The sequence below is a fragment of the Sylvia atricapilla genome, chromosome Z, assembly GCF_009819655.1.
Source record: "Sylvia atricapilla isolate bSylAtr1 chromosome Z, bSylAtr1.pri, whole genome shotgun sequence".
NCBI classification, from domain to species: Eukaryota; Metazoa; Chordata; class Aves; order Passeriformes; family Sylviidae; genus Sylvia; species Sylvia atricapilla.
Window position 1 is genome coordinate 70,243,463 of NC_089174.1, and position 23,737 is coordinate 70,267,199.

At 36.6% G+C, this 23,737-nt stretch overlaps 1 protein-coding gene across 1 annotated transcript in view; it reads left to right on the forward strand.

Moving 5' to 3' along the window:
- The first annotated feature begins 4,858 nt into the window (after positions 1–4,858).
- SLC1A3 (solute carrier family 1 member 3) overlaps positions 4,859–23,737 on the forward strand; it is a 61,852-nt gene continuing 42,973 nt past the window's right edge. The window contains exons 1-2 of the mRNA XM_066340081.1: positions 4,859–5,128; positions 21,980–22,117. Coding sequence (XP_066196178.1) covers positions 4,948–5,128; positions 21,980–22,117 — 319 coding nt within the window. The 5' untranslated portion in view covers positions 4,859–4,947. The remainder of the gene's footprint in view (positions 5,129–21,979; positions 22,118–23,737) is intronic.

Below are 23,737 nucleotides of genomic sequence, written 5' to 3' on the forward strand. Positions count from 1 at the left end.
ACTCCAGTTTTATCATTGTGTTACCAACAGTATTTGACTGACCTTCTAACTAAAACTTCAACACTCCAGATATGCTGCCACTATTAATTTATAGTGTTACTTATCAATGTGAAACCAGTGTTACTTTAAATCTTAAATTTAATTTCAGCTGGGATCCACGCAGTCTCATGCTATGTTTATTGCTAGCTGTGAAATTAAAGGATAGTAATTTGTTGCTTGCTTCATTCCCACTTTTTGCGTTTGCTACAACTGGCTTCCCTGGGTTTCTGTTTGATAGCTCTTGTCAGCTGAAAATAACAATACTTTGTGTTGGAACAGCAGCTTCCACTCTAATACCTTTACTTATTTTACAAAGGCACTCAGATACTGTGCAAAATACATTCACTGGCAGACTTTTTCAGCCACAACCAAACAGGGCTTGGATTTGCCATAACACATGATTTCAGCTGAATGAATCCATACTGTGTGTGAGGATGAGGGCCGTGCCAGAGTCAGTCCTTGCCCTGTACTTGTGCTTCACTGCTTTGCAAGCCACCTGGGTCATTATCAAAGAAGGGCTGAAAGTGGAGCCCAAAGGACAGATTAGAGTCCTGAGCTGGTATGTTAACACAGACAGGTTCATCCAGGCCTTAGGTCATTCCTTGTCAATTCTTATGAAGAAACCTACCACCCTGAAGCATGTAGAGATTATTTAACCTATGTAAAATTGGTAGTTGCTGATAGCTGCTGCTCTGTGTTACCCTACAAAACATAACAATGTTTTTGTATATTCTCTGCCTTGGCTGACCCAGTCTAAAATCTACAACGTGCCTAAGTTCTAAATTGCTCTTCCTAGGGACTAACACTGCTGAAAATGCTACAGATAAAAGAACATAACCAATAAAATTCTAAATTTGCTGTAGTCATACTATTACATATTGCCTACTAAATCTGTGAAATCTATTGCGTCTATAAAGGGAAATTCCAGTGCATTTTAATTATATGTGTTACAGAGTGACACCATTCTATGAACTTATTTGACTCCTTTCTTTGCTATCCAGGAATATCTAAAATAAACAGCGGTTTATAGTATAAAGAATAATACTCTTGAAAGTTAGAACCAAAAGAATAAATGAATGTTAGAAGATGAAGGAGAGAGGAAAAAAGACAGAAAATTTGAACATACTGCCATAAAAGCTCTTAATATTCTGTTTATCTAAGAAGTGTGTAATAGTATCTGTTGTTCTCTGAGAGGTATTTTAAGTACCACTGTGGAAGTTAAACTGAGCTGTCTGAGTGATAACTGTTTATTTTCATTTTGTCTCACTGAATAGTTAATTCTCTCACAAGATTATCCTCATTTCTCATGGACTCCAGTATTAATGAAAGCATTAAATGATGACATACTTTTGGATCACCTCACTTGGGGCCTGACCCTGTGCCATTAAGTCAAGTGGATCATTACTATTCATGTGAGCAGAGGGCTGAACTATCTGGGAGGTTTTGCAGAAAGCAAGCCATACACCAAAAAGAAAGATCAAACAAGCAGATTGATAGAGGGTAAAGGTTGGTTGAAAGGTCATTCCACATCTACGGAAATAATAGTGAAAGTATTGTAAAACTGCATCACAAAAATTAAAAATGAGATAGACATTTAAGATGCTGAATACAAGAAAATACAACATGTGTTTCTGTGTTTGCAGCATGAGCTGTCAAATTTTTTCTTCATTTTTAGTCAATCAATGAGTTAATTTAGATGTTTTCTTTCTAAAGTTAGACACAAAAGATCAAGATTCCATGGTACACAAATCTCAAACCTACATTAATCATAAGCAAATTTGAAATGATAGTTAGATTATTTTCCTCTACATTGTACATCATTATGTGAATCACGTTCAAATTGGAAAACACTTTAGCAAAACCATTACTCTGACTGTGTGGAAGTAAATCTGCTCTTAATTTTATTTTGTAGCTATGTATTCTTCGTGCGTATTGTGCATAACTCTTTTTTCTGTATACTTAAAAAATCTCAGGAAAATAATTTAAATGTCAACATAATTTATAAACAAATCTTTAGAGATTAATATATATAGAGGAATTATATATTTAACATAAAATTATACAAATTTTGATTTACAATATTTGTCTTATAAGAAAGTACTTTCAATTCTGTGAAAGATGCACTGAAATATAATTACAGAATATTTTAACCTGACTTTACCAATGCTTAAAATGAAAGTGTTCTTCTGAAAAAGAAAGTTCTTTGGGAATTCCCCTGACTCCCATCAACGAACACCTCTTCAACAATGCATACTTTGAAATGCTAAAAAAACTGAAAGCCACTTATTTCTCAAAAGGGGATATTTTATACTTTTCCTTTCATTCATTCATTCTCTACTATTGAAACAAGCTGAATGGGGCTTGCTATCAGTGAGTTTAAATTGCCAAACAAGAGGCAAGTCTAGCTATGTATTTAGAATATCTACAAGAAACATACAAAGAATTATAACTGATCATGTTTTTCTCCTTCCTTGATAATGCTCCAGTTGGTTCTGAAAGATATGCCTGGTTCCCCACCCCAGCAAGAGTAGATCTTGAATAGTTGTCTTTAAGAATTAGAAAATACGTGATATCTTTCACACCATGCCTGTTTTTAGAAAAAGGTAGCATTTTATCATTTATTTTCAAAAGCACAGGGATAGTGTTATATAATTATGTTTAGGATTTTCAGATGTCCAGCCTGGAATGCCTGATGAAGAAGCGCTCCAGCCTTCCCTGCTCTGTGTGTGTGTGATCCTTCAATTCCTCCCGGATCCTGATTTTGCATTTCTAACGAAGCTGAACTGACAAAGCGTGAAAGTGGTCTAAAAGGAAAAACAAAGAAAGTGACCCTGCTTTCACTGTGCCAAGTCTAATCAATATTCCAGAAGCCCCGCTTTCCCCTCTCTGCTGATGTGTGCTTCGGTGTGGGTTGGTTTTGTCCTTTTTTTTTTCCCCCCGCGGGGCTGGGCTGGCAGTCTCCTCCCCTTTCCTTAAGTTACAGTGATAGTAAGTTGCTGTATTCCGGAGCACATGCAGATGTCAGTTTTCTGCCCGCAGCTCCGCGCTCTCCGCCGGGACGCCCGTGCGCCATCCGCCGCGATCGCCAGGCTCGGGAAGGTCTGAAAAGGTGAGCCCCTCCTGCGGGGAGGGTGGGAGCGGGGAGAGCTCATCTCACTCATTTTTCACTCTGTGCCTTTGTAGTTAATTAATGCAGTGATCCTTTTGGCTGCACCCGTATTCTTTTCTTGATCGTGATGTAAATTATACAGGACGGATTAGCAGCGTTAAACATCCTGGAAAGATAAAACACCGTGAACGATACCCCCCCCCCCCCCGCTTCAAAATGCTTACATTAGTCGGTCTGGGTAAGGGGTAAAAATTCCTGCTCCTACACAGCAGTCTTGTCCTCGGTAGGACACTAACTGATTTAAATATTTAGCTCGGTCGCAGAATGTTTCAGCTCCTTAAAGAAGCAAAGTTTATAGCATTCTGTTAAAATTCAGGGACGATATTGCACTAAAGTGCCTGTCTCAAAACATATGGTAAAAGCAGCCATCAAAATCCACCAAAATAAACTTGTTACAACATGCAATTTTGTTTAAAACGTGCTGGCTGAAACTCCTGTGTATTTATATTTTAAGTGCTTTAAAAAAAAAAAAAAAAAGTTTTGGCACTAAGTTTATTTAAATTGAGATGTTAGAGTTGAACTGCCTATAAACAGAGAGAGATTTCAGCAGAAGCACCTTAGTTTTTCCATTTATTCATTACTAATTTCTTTTAAAAAACCATGCCAGTGTATATTAACTAAGATTTCAGAAAATGAGATTCTTAGTCTGGAAAATACCTTTGAGGAGGCCCCATTATTAAACAAACTCATATCCAGCAGACATCAAAACAAACCCCCACCATCTAAAAAAAAAAAGTAACACCTAATAAAAACGTTTAATATTGAAACATTTTAAGGTTGATTCAGAGTGTGATTTCCTAAAGTCGGACGTGGTGTGGCTCTTGGGTTGTCCTGCCCAGGTCCAGGACTTGGATCCATGATCCTGATATGTCCCTTCTAACTTAGTATAGTCTGTGATTTTGTGATATATGCTCATAACTGCTATCAGGCCAAGCTAAGCATTTCTCTGCAAAGAGTGCTGGTGTTACAGGCTGAAGCAACAAGTTAAGTGGGATATTACTTCTGATGTTTTACAGATGTGCTCAGAGTAGTTTATAGAGCTAAAAGATGAATGTTATCAACATAAAGCTGTCAAAGACATATCTTCTAAATAGTGGTTGAGGGATAAATAAAGTATTGCTGCTGCCTTTTTCCATGTGAAAAGAAAGAATTGAGCTAACACATTCAATCATTTAAAAACATCTGAAATGCAGAACAATTTAAATGTACGAGTTTGAGCAAAATATGTGTCTTCAGTGGTTAAGGTGAAGGTGAGCCAGATTTTTTTTTCAAATTATAATGACCTGATAAAAAGTATAAAAGCAAGCTTGACAGATAGTTTTAAATTTTTTAATACCTTAAGTTGCTGTGATTTGTACTGATTTTACATTTATAGATCAATAGCAAATATTTTTTTAAAAAGTTTCTCCTGGGTTTAACCGCACAACAGCAGTTCAGGTTAATCTCTGAAGACATGGGACATTTATCTGATCAATTCATCGAATCCTTCTTTCAAAGTCATAAAGGTTTTGCATCAAAAACTGCTTAGATATTAAGAACAATACAAGTTTTACTGAAATATGAAGAATATTCACTTCTATGTAAATATATAGCTAATCATTCCCCTATAATCTTACTGCAATGTTTGATATTTCTTGTCTTGCAGGTTTCTCCAGTACCTCCCACTGAAAAGAGCCCTCCACTTTTCTGAAGGGATACTGACAGAAGTTAATTATAAAAGAAAGCTTTCAGCAAGATAAATGACTAAAGGTAACGGAGAAGATCCAAAACCTGGAAGTAGGATGGAACGAATTCAACAAGGCGTCCGGAAACGTACACTTTTGGCAAAAAAAAAAGTGCAGAGCATAACAAAGGACGATGTTAAAAGTTATTTAATGAGGAATGCCTTTGTGCTCTTCACCGTTGTTGCCGTGATTCTTGGTGAGTAATTTGTCCGATAGAAATATTCTGTTCTCCAGTCCATTTGACAATGACGATGTGACTGGGTGATTTGCATTACAAATGAGTTTCCAAATTCTTCTGCACTGATAAGAATGTTCTGGCTTGGAGACTTTTGGCTTTGACAACTGCATGAAGTTTAAGGAAGAGCCATTAAATTATTCTAGCAATTCCTAAGAAGAATTTTGGTGAGAAAAGCCAACCAGAACAGCTGTTGTATGAATTCTTCTCTTAAAGAATCAGATACAATAACTGAATTGATTGTTTTCAATTGTATCTTTTCCTACCAAAGCCAATTGCAGCAAAGTGCTCAGGAGGTCATTTGTATTCACCTAAACTGTCAAAAAATGAAAACGTTACAATGATGAACAAAAATTCTCAAAAAATTAAATTAAGAGACACTTCTAAGCAAAGGCATATAATAAATACAGCCTAAATCTTTTCAGTTTTCCCTTGATAAATGCAAACCTAAGTTTATTCTCCCTCAGCCACTCACAATCTTACACATGCATCTTTCAGATGCAATTTGGGCAACAATGGCAATGTTACTTATTCAAAGGACTGAAAGATAGCACCTGATTAAATGCCTTTTAAGAGTATACTGAGAGGAATCCAGTACATCAAACAGCCTTTAGATTTGGAATGCACCAAAATGTAAATTCAAATATTGCTACATACTTTGAATTTGCATTACAAAGAGAATCTGGGGAGAAAAACATGCAATTTTCAAAACTAATTTTCCTTTAAATTATTACAGGATCACTAATGATAATTTTTCTTTTACTAGAGATGTCCAAAGTGCAACCTTATTTCATTAAATAACCACTATTTACAGGGTGAGCCAGAACTAAATTTTTTCTCATTAGTTTAAAATATGAAATTGTGAATCAAATCATGATGGTGATGAAAAACCCTTATGTAAGCACCTAAAGATTATAGTCTATATACCTTTATACCTATAGCCTATAAAGATTATAGCCTATATACCTGCCCTTTACCTATGTAGGCCCTAATGTCCTTCATTTTGTTGTTCTGTATAGGTCTGCTAGCTGTATTTCTACAACACTTTCAGGAATTGAAATTTTAGGGCTTTACCATTACTGTTGCTTGATACCACATCAGCACTGGTTTTTCAAATTAATTTCAGGTTTGATGAACTTTTTCTGGGAGACATTTATATTAATTTGCCTATCGGTAAAATAAGGTACTTTTTTCGAAAAGCAGTAAATTCAGTTTCTGATATTTATAAATGATATTTGATAGTGTTTTCAATTCCTAACTAAGATCTTTATTGGTGTAAAAGCCCTATAAATATCAGGGGTGAAAATTTAGGTGTTTTATCTACAATGGTCAGAAATGGTAGAGCAAGTCATACAAGTTTTGAAACACTGTCCAACCACAAGGAACACAATTCTTTGATTTTTACTTTTGTATACAGCATGTGAAGAAAATATTTTTTTTTTGCATTTTTTTCTCTGTAATCTACATCCAGTAGGGCTTCCACATATTTGTCAAAGTGGTAATGAAATATAGACTGGACAATTTTTTGCTGTTATTGCTGATTCAAATTAATTTTAGGTAACTACTGACACTCTACCCACCTCTCCACTAGCAGCTAGAGCAGAGGATCAATAGGCACTGGAACACAAGTTAGAGAACTGATGAAAATATGCAGCCTAGGACGAGCTGGCAGCACCAACTCTGCTCATGAACTTGTAGACATGTCTAGTGCAACACATGGAAGACAAACTCTTCTTGTTATTATCACAAAATGCTCAAATTTTTTCTTGCATTTGTTATTTGTGGTGTAATTTTGCAGTACCTATACATGATTAGAACAGTAATTTAATGGTTAATAGATTATAAAAAGGTAATATTTGGGATTTTGAGAGTTTTTTGCTGTTGTGGAAATAGTCAGAAGTAGGAAACAGATGGCTAAAGAGTTTGGAAAACACTCAGTGATCGAACTCCATCTGTCTAGTTTGGCAAAGACTAAGTTGCTATCATCACTCAGTTGTTTGGTGATCTGTGGAAAATTAGATGGTGGTCTTGATCCCTTTCCTAGCAGACAGTAATCAATGTTGCAGAATTAACCCACCAATTAACACTACTGACTCTCCCACTTGAGATGCTTGGATGTGAGACTAGGTGGAAACCACAGTATACTCAGGCCAGGATTGAATAATTTACAAGTAATAATGCTTAATGCTCTGTAATTTAACAGACAGATGACAGTTCTTAGAGCTGCCAGCCCAGAAGTTTTCATAGAGAACATGGTCAGGATAAGACTTTATTTAGAGAAAGCAACATTTAGAGAGAGCCTTTTTTTTTTGGCATTTATTTTATCAAAGGATAGACATGAAAAAGCCTGTTCTAACAGAGCATTTCCTATTTCTTTGCTGAGCAGGATTGATTTTGGTAGAGGTTAAGTAGACAGGATCTTATCTTAGTTCCAGTACTGTAGTTTATAGTGGGGACTTGGGCTTGTGTTGAAGTGGGAAACTGGAACTTTTTTGTGAAGTGGGTAACTATAACATGCAATTCTCTCTGACGTATATGGATACTTTGCAAATAGAGTGAGGTTTTTCTGGTATTCACATGACAAGCAGAAATATTTTTATAGCCATACTGTTGTTACTCTGATTCTAAATTGAATTCTAAACTAAATTCAGTAACTGCTACTAGCTGCATACTAAGCCAAGTATTCATTAAAAACACAGTGATGAAGATGCAAGAAATGTCTAAGTTTTCACGTTGAAAAATACTTAGAACTATTCTCTATTGCCTAAAAAAATGCATGGAATGTCCTTCAGACTACACATTCTGCACAGGTAGTGTCTGTCTAGCACATTGTCATAATCATTGTTAATATTTTAGTGAAATTTAAACTTTTCTCAAGCCCTTCAAAAAACTTGGAGAAAATCATAGTCAATAAGTGAGTTATGATGTAATTTTTTGCATTGTTCTTGTTCACATAAAGATATTATGGATTAGTTTTCTGTAGTTAATTTTGTCAAGACCCACTAGGTGAGAAAAATCATGTGAGACAAATTTGTGAGGCTGACCACTGGTAAATTGAGAATATCACAAGGACCAGGACCACTTTAAGGTGGTGTAGGGATCATGATGGCTCATGGAAAACCTGCATGAAATCTCACAAACTTTGAAGTGCTAGCCAAATTACTGGCAAGGCCTCAGGATCTCCCACGCTGCTCAGAATCATCATCCTGTTCCCAAAACCTCCTTCCTTTCAGGTATACTTCCTTTATCAGCCCGCCTTCATTCTCACATCCCATTTTCTGAAAAATGGCACAGGAATCCAGATTCTGACAGGATTCTAAATGCCAAAGAATCTCCTCTGGGTTCTGAGCTTGTCCTGAAGGAAAGACCAAGACATAGACATAGAGCACCGTAGAGCAAAGATCCTCAGAAGCTGTTGTAGAGAACTGCTGTTTTAGTGGAGGGGCTCAGTGAAACAGAGGCAGATTGTGAAGCAAGTACCATGAAAAGCAGTTTCTGCATAGTTATTAAGTTCCAATTCACTAGCTAACAACCTTTTGCCAGAGGTATATGTTGCAGTTGCCTTCTAGGACTTTCAAGGTGGAGGGGAATGGATCAAGTCCTGTTTTCTGACTCTCTGTTTCCCCAAAGGGAAGAGGGAATGCAGGCCTGGCTGTGTCGTAATTGCCAGCAATCTCACAATAGGTGTGAAATACAGATAAACCCATACAACCTCTGTTGTGCAGCAGCACGCACCATGTGGGAGATTCCAAACTTTCCAGTGTATTTACCAAACAAACCTTCCCAGGAAGGTTGAAGAAAACCATGATGGTTAAAAAACAGGAAGAAGACATGTGAGATGAAGGCCTTGCCTCTTGTCCCTGAAGAAAAAGAACAAAGCTATAAATAAAGCCTTGAAATTGATTTCTCACTGAGTGACAAAACCTTCCTAAGTAATATTCTGAAAAATTTGCTAATCAAAACCTTTTTTTTTTTTTAAGTATAAAATAGTTATAATTTTGGAAGACAAAAAAGTATAAAACTCAGAGTGACACTTAAAACTGCAAAAGAGATTATTCTTTTCAAAAGGAAGAAAAAGTATAGAAATGCAAAAAACTTTAACTCTGCTATTAAGAACCCAGCAGTAAAAGTCAGATTGTGAAATATGAACAGTACTCTAGCTTAACAGTTACTTGCAAAATAAAACAATGTTAATATATTAACACAATCCACATTTCTTACCATTCATTCTGGTGTTACTGAAATGAAACAGCAAAGATTGTTGAATTGTCATACATGGCACAGAGTAGCAAAAATGAACTTAGTTACCTTATGAATAACAATTAAGCATTCTGGAGAGAGCATTTTACCGTGTATAAATGCACAGTAAAGACGCAAAATCTGCCAAATATCAACTTATTTCTATCCTAACACTCTAAATTTTTACATCACTGGACTTTCAAAGTGGTGCTCAAAAGCAATGTGTCTGAATGGTCATAAAACAGTCCAGATAAACATACATTCACTCCACACTTCATACAGATTGAAAAAAAGGCTACCGAGATTCTCTCTAGAAGTTAAAAATAACTTCTTACAAATTCAAGGCTATCCTAGGCAAAATGCATGGCAGTAACTGTGTGGACATTTAGGATGAAGTTGCTCAGAGATTTTACAAGAAAATTCTCTGAATGCCCTTAGAGTATGGCCATCATGCTATCAGAAGGTGTGTTACAACTGACACAGTAGTTATCTCAAGGATTCTCAAGAAAACTTTCATGTTGATCCAGAAAGGGCACTGAAAAGACGTATCAGCATGACATAAACTAGTATTAGGGCTTGCCAACCCTTTCCATTTTTCAGTAGACAGGCACTGTCTACTGAAAGATTGCTGTGGTGATTGCAAGGCAGCACAAAATCATAAGCAACATGCCAGTGATTTGTATGCTGAGTAAATATTTAACATTGTTAGATCCTTATTAGCACTTGTAAAGCTAGAACAAGATGTCATTGGAGATGAGATTCTTTTGAGTTGGCCACAATGAAGGTGTGGCTGAAGAGGCTATGTTCAATTGTTCATGAATCCCTGAAAATTTCATTCATTTAGCTTAAACTTCTAACAAAACTTCTTGAAGTAGCCAGGCATCTGAAAGTTTCAACATCATTATATGGTTATATGATAAAATAGAAAAAATGTTTTTATAAAATGCTTATATTTAAGTGCAATTAAAAAGCTATATCAATGAATCCAATATTAAAGAGAAATAAACAATGGGGCTAGGTATTCTAGATGTTGAAAAGGTTGCTAAAAAAAGTAAGATAAAAATGCAGGCATTGGGATAATTTGTATTCTACTGTAGCATAGATTTCTAGATCAGTAGCTGAGATATACTAATTTTTTCTTATGCCTTGTTAAAGGAAAATCAGGTGTTTTGCAACCATCAGGTTCATGAAATAATCCATGTAGTCACATTAGTTGTGTATATCCTCTGACAATTCTCCCAAATCCTTCTGTTTGCCGTGCAGTTCCTTAAGATTTTGTATTTAATTTCATTTTCGATTACAATCCACTAATCTTATGGTAAGTAAATTTACAACAAGGCAGATACTGAGGGGCTGCAGCAAGCCCAGAGGCACAATAGAGCTTGGGAAGGGTCTGGAGCACAAATCCTGTGAGGAGCAGCTGAGAGAGCTGGAAGGTTTTAGCCTGGAGTAAAGGAGGCTCAGGGAGGACCTTATCACCCTCTACAAATTCCCTGAAAGGAGACTGTAGCCAGGTGGGGATTGGCTTCTTCTCACAGATTACAAGGGAGAGGACAAGAGGAAAAGGTCTGAAGATGTGTCAGAGGATTTAGTTTGGATATTAAGAAAATGTTCTTCATTGAAGGGGTTGTCAAACACCAAAACAGTCTGCCCTGGGAAGCAGTGGAACCACCATCCTCGGATACTTAAAAGTTGTATAGATGTGGCATTAAGACTCGGTTTAGTGGTGGCAATATTGGGGTAAGAGTTGACATTGGTGATCTTAAGGGTATTTTCCAGCCTCAGTGGCCCTGTGACTTCATGGAATTTAGCATGTATCATAATATATTTTTTGCAGTGCAGTACAATTCAGTTTCACTGGAGCTTTGGAGCAGTATGCAATGCAAATTATGATAAAAAATACTTAGTAAGGAGCTAAGAAATTTCTGCCTCCCATATCATTTTCTCCATCTCTGATGTTTACAGAATATTCTATGGCGTCCGCAACATATTTTAGAGAACAACTAGGCTTCTCACCAAGATGTCTTAAATTATCCATGGATACAAAAAATATATATAGTATGGAGTAGAGAAGAAACGATGGAAAATATTTCAGAGGAAATATTTTTTTCCTTTAAAATGGAAATTATTTCAGAGGAATTTTAGTAAAAGCTGGATTATTGTGTTATATCAACCCATCAGACTAGAAGTTGTATAGACAGTGTTTGCACTTTTCAATCAACACCATGGAACCACAGGGTGTGTAACCCTTTAAAATCCATACAAGAGAAACTTATTTTTCTTCTAGGCTTCATGAGACTTTTTAAAATAAATGAGTAAAATAATAGGCTTGATGAGCTGCACACCAGTGAAAGGAAAATAATTAAATGCTGGAAAAGAGGCAAAGAAAGCCAAAAGGATAACAGGAGAATCCGGACAGTAGGAAAACATTACTGCTATTCATATTTCCTGGTTATTCTCCCATGTCCTTTCATTTGCCATAAGTTTTATTCATCTTTTGAATACTTGTTCAATTTTCTACAATTCAAAATGCAGTATCTTGCTTGAAATTTAGCATGTCTATATATTTTCTATTGGCATGGATGGAAGACCATGAATAGAAATGCGCTTGAGAGTCAGAAAGTGTGTGCTTGTTTTTCATCTTTTACTATAGCTTGGTATAACTGAAAATTGATTTATTCAAAACAAAGTCTTTAAAAGATGGGGCTTAACTTTTAAGCACTGCTTTCACTGCAACACAATCTGGCCCCTCAAACTGGCTCTGGAAGATGTTTTAATTTTATCATGCACAAGGGCTAAATGAAAGAAAAAGAGTGTATATAATAATGTCTCTTTGTATTGCAGGATCAGTAATCAGGGAATTCCTGGAAGTACTAACCAAAGATGGTTGACAAATAAATTCACTGGATATATTTTGATGTTTTTTAAAAAAGATTTTACTTGAGAATCCATATATTAAACAGACATGGATGTGCAATCAAGTTCTTCAAACCCTAACATGCAAGCAAAGGAAGCTGCCAATGTAATCTGAATCTCAGACCTATGTGTCTTTTTAGTGCATGGGCTAGAGCAAGGAGACTCAACAGGGTAACCACACAAGTCCACAACCTAAGTGTGTAACTTCCTAAAACTTGCCAGGAAGAACACAGTCAAACAAACAAAGCAACAAACAAGCTGGCATTCCTACTCTCCCTCCTTTCTGAGTCAGGACCATGCCAGACATTTTTACTCAGTGGAGACCCAGAAGCTTTAGAGTCCTCACCTTGGGAATTGTGTCAGCAGTACTTGAGAAGTTAGGTTATTCTTTTCCTCTCAAAAAGCAAGTTACAGGATGAGGCAATTCCACCATTCTTTTCAAAGTCCTTTCATGAGGCAGAGGGAAATGTAAGACTTCTGAGGACAGATACTTATGCCAAGAGAGCAAAAGGCAGCATTGTGTTTAACCTGATGACTAAACGCTCACCTATAATAGGAAGTCTCAGGCTCTGAAGTATCCTCTGAGCAAGAACAGGGACACAGGGTATCCCAAGTCCAGATGATTCCACGCATTCTGCGTGATGGTTGTGTTCAGTTGCTAGTCCCTCAAGAGTTAGCCTGGAATTAGGCAAATAGATCTTTAGGTCATGGCAGGTCTGAGAAGAACACAAACAGAAAGGTGAGAACTTGAGGAGTCTTCCAAAGCAAATGGAGCAGTGCCCACTTACTTTATAGATTTTTCAGAACTAAGTTTTTTTAATCTGGAGGGACTTTAAGAGGTCACAGTTTGGACTCAGGTACCTACTGTGTAATTAAGTAGTATTCCAGGTGCAAGATTTCCTGTGCCATTTTTGTGACCTTTAAGATAGGAAAATTCTGCCATTCTGAATAACAGCTAACAGTGAGAAGAGATGTGTCATTACCTATACTGAGGCTACATCAAAGTTAATCACCTATGCCACAATGTATTTTTCAGATGAGTTAACAGAAGTAAGACGTGATACCTATTTTTAATGAACTGAAATTAAACACTTCTGGAAATTCATGTGTTGGAAGAAGCTGCGGGGAAGTAAAACAAATAGATGGCAGGTTCTACTTGCCTGTAGTTTCACAGTCATACTGAGGATTTTAGGGATGAAGTGGCTCATAATCAAACAGTTAGAGTTTGAGAGCATCCTAACTATCTTTGCAAGAAAATGGTAACATGATCCCATGAGTTGCAGCTATTAGGCTGATTTTCTCACAGTCATTTACAGATCTAGACTATCAGCAGCACAAAAGTAACAGGTGGTTTTGTAGGAGCTAGAAGTTGGACTAGCTCCATAGAGATATGAATGCATAATTTGAATGTCCTGCTAATATAATTGTTCTAAACTGCATATCAAGACAGTCCAAATTAACTCTCTGAAGTGTGTGTCTAAGCTGGAGTAAAAAAACAAACACAACTATCCATATCTGACTTTAAGATCTCTGTCAAACTACGCTAAAATTTCCTCAGAGTAGAGTTCTGTTTTCTGTGAATGTTTGCACAAAATTCTTGTACATGAGCAATCTCAGCCTCACTGTCTGTGATTCCTTAATGCAACTACACCGTAAAAAGGACAAAATATGGACAGGCAGCTAAAACCACAGAAGGGAAAAATACAATTCATTGATGGCAAGGAATATGACAGCTCCCAGCCAAGGAAAAAGAGAGAAGAAAGAAATGTAAAGCAGGAAAAGTGCCCTATAAACTTTGAGAGAGAAAATCTTTCTTATCTGTATTTTATGGGAGTAAATATATTAACTTCAGTCTTAAATGTGAAGCAGCAAAATAAAGCCAGGCGTGAAAGGAACAGTTAATACAGTAACTTTGTAAGGCACCAAGTAGTAGGATAATTCTAAATAATGTTTTATAAGATATAATCTGATATATATATTCTGAATGTCTGAGCTTTTGTATATGCACAGTAAGATATTATTCCTATATGTTCATGGAATCATTTGTTATTTTTTGCATCAAAAGTATTTATTTTAATAAAGCTCAGAGTCTAACAAGAGTACATAAACTAGGGATAGTTTGTCTTTCAATGAAGTATCTTGTCTGAGGATGAAATCCCTATTCCATTAAGAACAGTCTGCTTCAGTGCCAACAGTGAAAACTCTTGTTTATTCCACATCCTCTACAAATGCCCTGCAAATCCTTGTCTTAAAAATAAAATTTAAAAAAGAAAGAAAGAAAGAAAGAAAGAAAGGAAGAAAGAAAGAAAGAAAGAAAGAAAGAAAGAAAGAAAGAAAGAAAGAAAGAGAGAAAGAGAGAAAGAGAGAAAGAGAGAAAGAGAGAAAGAGAGAAAGAGAGAAAGAGAGAAAGAGAGAAAGAGAGAAAGAGAGAAAGAAAGAAAGAAAGAAAGAAAGAAAGAAAGAAAGAAAGAAAGAAAGAAAGAAAGAAAGAAAGAAAGAAAGAAAGAAAAGAAAGAAAGAAAGAAAGAAAGAAAGAAAGAAAGAAAGAAAGAAAGAAAGAAAGAAAGAAAGAAAGAAAGAAAGAAAGAAAGAAAGAAAGAAAGAAAGAAAGAAAGAAAGAAAGAAAGAAAGAAAGAAAGAAAGAAAGAAAGAAAGAAAGAAAGAAAGAAGAAAGAAAGAAAGAAAGAAAGAAAGAAAGAAAGAAAGAAAGAAAGAAAGAAAGAAAGAAAGAAAGAAAGAAAGAAATCAAAGGTTACAAACAAGAGATAACTACAGAAACAGTTCAAGGAAAACAGGCAAAAAAAATTAAAATCATTTCAAGGCAAACAGAAAAATTGAAGCTGGATAAAAAGAGAACAATTTTTTGGACATGCTTTCAAAGGAACAAAATTGCTTCCTAATTGGGGAAGACATGCAAATGAGCCAAACAACTACAGACAAAAGGAAAAAAGTGCATGAGTATAACACTAGAGCAAAGGAATAGCAAAGCACAAATTTCAATGGTTTCTAAAAAGCCTTTTTAACAGCACTCAGAACCTGCTGTATCCTCAGGTTTGGCGTCCAGTTTAAGCAACATCTGCTCAAATGGTGCTTTTGCTCGTTTCTTAGTTACATCAGTTCTTACAGCTCTCCCTTCCACTTGCATGCTTTCTGTCCACAAAATCCAAGGAGGAGATACTGTCTCTGCAAGTAAAGGCAACATCTAAGTGCCCAGCTATAGCTACAAAGGCGTCTCAGGAATACAGGCTCCTCCAGAGCTGGGCCTAAGGTGTTTGACTAACTTTGAGCTGGGAATTAAGTGCCTATGTATCTGTGTTAATCTAGCTCTAAATGCCTGCAATACACATTTACAATAAAACGCCTCTGCACCTTTGCAAATTGTAACTGAATACTGGTGTGGAGTTTTTGGGGAAAATAATCCCTCTTACAGGATAAAGCATCCTTCAGGGTTAGGTTCAGGGGCAACTGTTCCTGAGGCACTGTGACTGTAGGACTGTGGCTATGTGTCTCCCCAGCAGAGCTGTGAGCACCATGGCACTCCTGTGGCCCCTGAGCAAAGGTCACACACTGACTTCTCTCCTGATGCAGCGGACAATTCTCTGACATCAATGTGACTCTTACTTTGCTTTGCTCTGGACATGTCCCTTTTTGCAGATACCAGTTCTTTTCTGTATCCCAGTCATGTCTAAGATATCTAGCTCTTCCACATTATTTCTCCCATGACTCCTCTCACAGTATGTCTCATGCAAAAGAGAGGTAGCTGCTTGTATCCAAATCAACACATATTCCACTTTAATATAGATTCTGATAGGGCAACTTGGAGCATAGGTGCTTAAACTCTCTGCTGCAAGTGTCATCATGCAGTTATAACCTGGCATTTATGTTCAATAAAATATTTCACAGGGAGCATACCTTCCTACCTACATAAGGAAAACCAGAAAGCAAGGAAGGTGTACCAGGGGGTGAAGATTCAATATAAAATTATGAAAAAAAAAAAAATCAAACCCATGATGAGCAAATTATGTGATTCCTGTGGCAAGCAAGGAAAAAAAAATTAAGAGAGGGATTTTGCCGGCAACTTGAAGTATTTCTTATCATTAGAGAAGTAATTTACCTGTTTGTCTCAAGTAAATACTGTGGTGGACTTATCTGAAACTGGCTGTTAGAAGAAAAGGTGTCAGAACAAAATGGTAAATTAAGCAATAACAAATGACCCAAAGAACAAAAGCAGTCATTCCAGAGCTCTGCAGGAATGTAGGAATGAAATGGCTGTGCAGCTAACAAAAATATACAATGTCCCATTAAACTGGTAGAAGCCTGATTCCTTTCATGGCCCTTGCCCAATTGCTGTTACAGAACAAAATGTTATTTGCTTGCTGGTTTACAAGGTTTTCTGGAACTGAACTATTAACAGCTGTTTAGAACAGCATTCTACTCAGCGTACGGGGTTCTTTTTCAGTTATTTTTGAAGTTTTCTATTTCCTGCCAGAAAAGAAAAAGTAATTATGTACCTTATATATTAAGGGAAAGGATATTGATATAGACCTCATTTAACAGTGTTCTGAGATTTACAGTAAAAACCAGAAGTGTATATAACTCTCAGTGGTGTGTTCTGATTGAACTGGCAAGCACTAATTAAAACAAAGCAGGTCTTACACCATAATTGATATAACACATAGTAATTTCCACTTGAAATATGTTTAAGTGATGCTTGGTCAATTGGGAAGTACAACTGTCAGAATTCTGTACTTCTTGAAAGTGCAGCAGACAGCATGGGCATTGTAAACAAATATAAGTTTGAAATAATTGTATGGTATTAATTTCTGTGTGATTCTGAAATAAGATACAGACCAGAAGCTCATAATAATTCATTTCAATAACCTAGACTTAAAATAATGAGTTATTTGAAGTAATGAAAGAAGCAATCTTCTCTTTTTATTAAATTTATATATATAATTCTTCTAAGTGGGCCAGAAGGGTAGACTTAAGCTTCCCCAAAATTCTTGAATTAATGTTTAGATGTGGGTAAAACCCCATCTCCTATCTCATAAGGGTTATGGTTTGGGATTTTTTTTTTAATTGATGTGTTGTTTTAAACTCATCTGTAGGTGTGCCACCCATTTCATATATACAGCACAAAGAGTCATGTGAAACAGCCCTCCACTATTGTGAGACCAAGGCATTTTTGTGACACAATTAAGAACTTCATTGTCTCCAATAAGGATTTTGAAGCTCATTTTAAATTCAGCTAAGGAAATTGTGTGAATTTTTTTTAAATCAGCCATCTCCATAACATATCTGTTCTGAAAAAGTTGTTTTACAAAAGTTTTTTTGCCTTGCTACTTTAGACCCTGATTTTACTGCTTACTTCATCACACTTCGATGTTAGTCCATTTTATATAGAAGGTTGTGTGGTTTTTTTACATACAAGTGTATCCATAGTTTTAAAATTCTGGCAAGAAGACTTTATTGTTTTATTTCTGATACCCAGCATCTAGAAGTGAAGACCATAGGCCATTTATCAATGTATGCTTATTTTTGGAATAAAGAATTCCAGATCAAAACTACCATTTTGCCATTTCCATCCCATTATCCTAATTGCCAGAATTATTTTCACCTTGCAAGTTTTAAAACCTCTCTTCACTGTATTCATACACATTGAATTTAATTTTGAGCATCTACATTCATATAAAATCAATGCAATAAAATAGTTTAGCTTTGGTAGATTGTTCTGATTATCATCAGGATCATCTACAAATAAATTTTCCCATATACTTAACTCTATCACTGACAAGAACACCTTAAAAATTGTTTTATGACTCCAAGCTGACTTGCTTTTTCATTATGAACTGTATAATTTATTTAACAATATGGTTCTGTTTTGCACTAAACACATTTATAGAATTCAGCTTGTTTACTTAAACAGGCACTACTGATTTTTGTCCAGAAAAAGCCCAAATTCTGTTGATAAATCTACTGTTTTCTGCAGTGCAGAAATGGTACATTATTAACCATTTGAGAAGTCAGGCTCTGATAGTGTTGATTAGTTGATCTTTTCTGTTACAAAGGGTACACAGAAACCTGCCCAACAGGTTGTGGGAGCTTGTTTCACACAAGGCTTTGTCTCATTACAATTTTCAGAATTAACCTGAAACTTGAAACTTTTACTGAGAAAGGCCAGTTCCAATATTTAATCTTCCATGTAATCTTCCCAGTCTTGGTCGCGAAGGGTACTAAGCACTAAAACTCCTGCCCCACACAAAGTAGTGGATGGTTGTTGGAATACTGCACACCTTCCAGAGGTTTCGTACCTCCTACCAGGTCTTGGTTCAGGACTTTACTTTGATATTTTGTCATTGTGGCTATTTTTACATCATCATTGTATGTTGCTATCTCACTATTTCAAGCCTGTGTGAATGTTGGTTTTAAGAAGCTACTTTGCCAAATCTGAGGTTTCTGTTTCAAGAATATTGCTGATTAAACTTTGTCAGATGGGATGCTATGTCCACTATCTAGTTATTCGAACTCAGAAGAGAAAATAAAGTTTAATCTTAATTTATTCTAAAATCAAGAGGGAGTGGTGAAATCATGCTGTCCTGCATTCATTAGCAAACCCTACAACGAGGAAATAATTTGTCCAAATTTCTTCTTCTCCTGTGTGAACACAGGAGAATCAATTTTCAGAAATACTTGTGAAACAACTACTTTCAAGCAGAGAAACTGAGTCAGAGAAAGGTTCTCATGTCTTGAGCATGACTGCATCCAGATCAATAGCAGTGCTAAGACTGAGGCTAAAGAATTAGTAGCTGTTGTGTGTTGACCCATTTCAACATAATACACTATCAGGGCACATTTTTTTTCACATTGCAGAAATTCTTTCTGTAAACTGCAGTGCTGAGAAACCCTGTAATTATGCACAGAGCATGTTAGGACAAAAAAAGCCAATAATTTTTGGCTCAACAGGTTTACGTGGAACTTCAGAAACTCACTCTCACTTCCAATAATATTCATTCAAACAGCCATCTTAGCTCACTTTGTACTGCTTAGATGGTAGTGGAACAGATAATCAAGCCCTTATAGCATAGCATAAGGACTAGTTCTTATAGCAGCCTCAGAAACCCTTACCAACCTCAGTGAGGCTTTGTACTAGTGCAGGGATTAATTCATGTGGAACTAATTGCAGAACTGTGGCCTAAGTAAGAAACCAGTCTAGCTCTATTTGCTTGTTACCAAGTTGTCAAAATGTAGTGCTCATTAAGTGCAGAAACAAAAGGTCCAGATGGATTCTTTATATCTGAGAAACGTGTTTCTCATATTAAAAGAAAATAATGAGTAATGCAGCAGCAGAATTTAAAACTTTGTTGAAAAGAAGGGAAACTTTTAGGCACATCTTTTAAACAAGAATAATTCAGAGGCCCTTCTTCCATGCATTTTAGGATGTTATTTTACCAGAAAAAAGAGAACAATTTTTGCAAAATTCACTTTAGCTACCTGAAACTACAGAACATGCATGAGACTAAACCAAACAGCTTCTAGCCCTGCCACACTCTTTCATAACACAAACTCCATGCTTGGTGTCATTTGTACTCTAATTACTTCCCCCCCCCACCCCCATCCTGTAACACTATTCTCTAGAACACCGTTCTGTTTTCTTTTCTACACAAGACATTTCGGGACTTCTCTAGCTTGTCTAACCTGCTGAAGTCCCTAAATCATCATCAAAGAGGTCGCTAAATTGAGAGTTACAGATGTTTCCTTTCACCAGCAGACATCAATAATCTGGTGTACAAGGCATGACAACATATTTTAGCTAGCAAAATTTGGCATGAAGATGTTTTCTGCTCTACCAATCAAAAGTCTGTCTTTAAATAAAAGCAAAACCACGAAGTGACTATGAATTGGAACTAGCAGTTGTCAAAATTTTTTAATGTTACAGCATTTTCAGGATGTACTCAAGTTCTAATGATCTCGAATGGAGCTGGAATGCTTCTCTGCTTAACATCATTGAGGAGCAATTTCACAAAATGTTTTAGGAAACCTGAATCTGCCTATCTTTCAAAAAGCGCAATTCCAGTCTTCTTTAAGGCACATGTCTATCAGTGAAGGCACTAATGCCTGTGTAGCTACACAAAATAATTGTGTCAGGGAATTGACCTGGCTGAAAATTAACCCAGTAAAATTCTTTTGCTGCAAACCCAGTGTGGTTTGCAGCAGGATCAATCCTCTGATCCAGCTTTCTATACACAGTAAACCCAAATGCCAGTACTAGACAGTGGGTAAGAACATGGAGTCATGAAGGGAAAGGAGAGATAGTTGAGTTTCACCATCTGTATGGCTAAACGTGTTTCAGATAAAGTTATGTGTTATCTGGCTGGGCATAGAAGTCCTACATCAGATAGGCACCAAGCCATTTAACAATGGCAAATTGCAACTGGTCATGTCTGCTAACCAAATAACTAAATAAATACGCAAACAAAGCAGTGAGTGTCAAATACAAAAATCTTCAAAGCTGTATTTGGGAAGTTTAGGTTGCCACAAATGAGCCCATCTATAACTTCCATTTGTAAATGTATCTCAAGCATCATTTCTCTTCATCATTATCCCAGGAAGATAAACGGATCCAGGCGTTCCCTTGCTTCTGTCCCTCAGGCAACCTACCACTTAATCATCCAGTAAGGCCATTCAACCCTGATTATCTGCTTCTTTGCAAGTGTCAGTATTCCTGAAGGTAGGCATATGTAAAGATCCTGCCTCTTTTTGACTGTGAAAAGACTAAACCACAAAGGCATACTCAAATAGTCTGTCCTGGTTATCTCCTTCAATCTTCAATCTGAAGCATGTCTGTGGGATCAGGCCCCACAGAGTAAACAGGCATGGACAAGACTTTCGAAGACTGGTAGCTAGTATGTATGTGAATTACATATATGATTACACTCAAAATCCCAGAATTCAAGACACTTGGCTGCAGTAGCAGGAATTGTTTCCTTTTCATTAGCACTCAAGATGTAGCTTTGACAGTAATTCAGACTTCAAAAAAGAGCAGCACAAAATTCCTTAACAGTCCTGATTCTGGCCAGGGGAGCGTTAATTTTGCAGTAGCCAAGAGAGGGCTTGGCCAGGACCCAGAGATTATTCTATACCACCTGATGTAGTTTTTGGGGTCAGGGGAAGGGGCCCCTTCTGGTTTTTGGAGTGTGTTGGGGATTTCTGCATGGGCAAGCACTTGTGTGTGAATCATTCACCTCTTGTACACTTCGTTATTAAAATTATTACTGCTCTTTTTCTTATTTCACTGCTGTCTTCAGTAAATTGCTTTTGTCTCGATGCATGATGAATGCATTTTGTGCCTCCAGTTCTCCCCTCTATCCCACCACAGGGGGAGGGAGAAGGGGAGCAGGAGACTGAGCAAGCAGGCTGTGGTTTGCAGTGTTTCGCTGGGAACACTGAATTGGGAACACCATTTCTAAAACATGACAATAACTTAATGTTTCTACTACTTAATGCTCATAGTAGTAGATGATACTGGAGAAAGTAAATCAGTATATTAAAAACACAGGTTACAATTAGATATGTCCAGTAAGTACTTCATAGATGCTCATGTTCAGATGTTACTACTTCTTTAAAAGATGACTAATGATATCTTTTCCCTCCCTTCAGGTGTAATCCTGGGATTTTCTCTTCGATCATATAAGATGAGCTATCGGGAAGTGAAGTACTTTTCATTTCCAGGAGAACTACTCATGAGAATGCTGCAGATGCTGGTCCTGCCACTAATTGTATCCAGTTTAGTCACAGGTAAACAAAAACAAAACAAAACACACCCTCATGCACCCTCTTGTGAATAATTTCATAAAGATGCACACACAAAAATCTAAAAAGTGAACTTCTTTGTCCTAGAAGTGTTAAAACCTGCAGAAAGACATAACATTGCTATTGCTGCTTTAGAGACAGTGTAATAAGAGGTTTAAATTGATATACAGAGAAAATGAAAGCTGCTTTTCCAAACTCACAGACAGACTAAGAGTACAAGCAACTATACATAGCTATGAAGTTGACTCTGTACTCCACTCTCTTACTTTCTAAGCAGATATTTCATCCACAGTGTCCTATTGTTATCAAAGATAACATATCTCAAAAACACAGTGCCAAAACCCAAGAAAGTTGAAACTGTCGATTGTGGGCAATAACACACACCCGTTACCACAGATATGCAAAACATCTGTCTGCCTACTAGTCTTCCGGCAATAAATTAGGAAAAATTGAATCCTGTAATAGAATTGTTTGGTTTGGAAGGGACACCTTAAAAATTGGGTTCCATCTCTCCTGCCGTGGGCAGAGACACTTTCCACTACAGCAGATTGCTTAGAGCTCCATCCAACCTCTTCTTAAACACTACCAGGAATGGGTCATCCACAACTTATCTGGGCAACCTGTGCCAGTGCCCTATCACACTTACAGTAAAGATTTTATTCCTGGTATCTAATCTAAGCCTACCTTCATTTAGTTTAAGCCATCTCCTCTTCTATCTCTACAAGCCCTCTTATAGGCCCTTTCAGGTACTGGAAGATGTTCAAAGGTCTCCCTGGAACTTTCTCTTCTCTAGGCTAAGCAATCCCAATGCTCTCAGCCTCATGAGAGAGGTACTTCAGCCCTGTGATCATTTTCATGGCTTCCTCTGGACCCACTCCAATGTCTCCATGTCCATAAGGGATAGCTGGGACAGAATAGAAAGTTCGGAAGAAATATTTCCATCAGTTTTGTTTTGTTGTCTTCTGGTTAACAAATCTAAGCTTTGAATGCTCTTCTTACCAAGTTGTCCTTTTAAGTAGTGATATAATATCTGATTTCTTATGATGATGTATGCCTTGGCATTCCACCCAAGTTCCATGGAAAATTTCTCAGATTTGTTATGAATGTCTAGGGTGTACCTGTGATGTATTTATTCTATCAGTTAGAAAATAATTTAGATAAATTCAATTAAAATTTATTTTATCAGTTAGAAGAAAAGAAGATATGGATTTTAGTCTATCAACAAATCAGCTTGGAGAATTTAATTAAAATCACCCACTGTGCAGTCCTAGGATCTAAACCACAGATACACTACTTTGATTGACAAAGGATCCAGAGACTATAAGTTGTTCTCTAATTAATTGGTTGTCAAATATGTTAATGTTAAGATCTCTTAAAAATGCAAATGAGCACAGGCTTACATCTTCACAGAAACAAAAGACAGTATGTACAAATATAAGCTGTTAATGCAACAGCAGAAAACTAGGGTATTCACAATTACAAAATTGTTTACCTTCTCATATTTCAAGAAAAAAAGTTTGTTTCTATGCATTATACGGATACTGCAAGTTAAATGAACACTGAAACTAGGGAGCATAAGTTTTGTAGAAAAAATAATGATAGGCT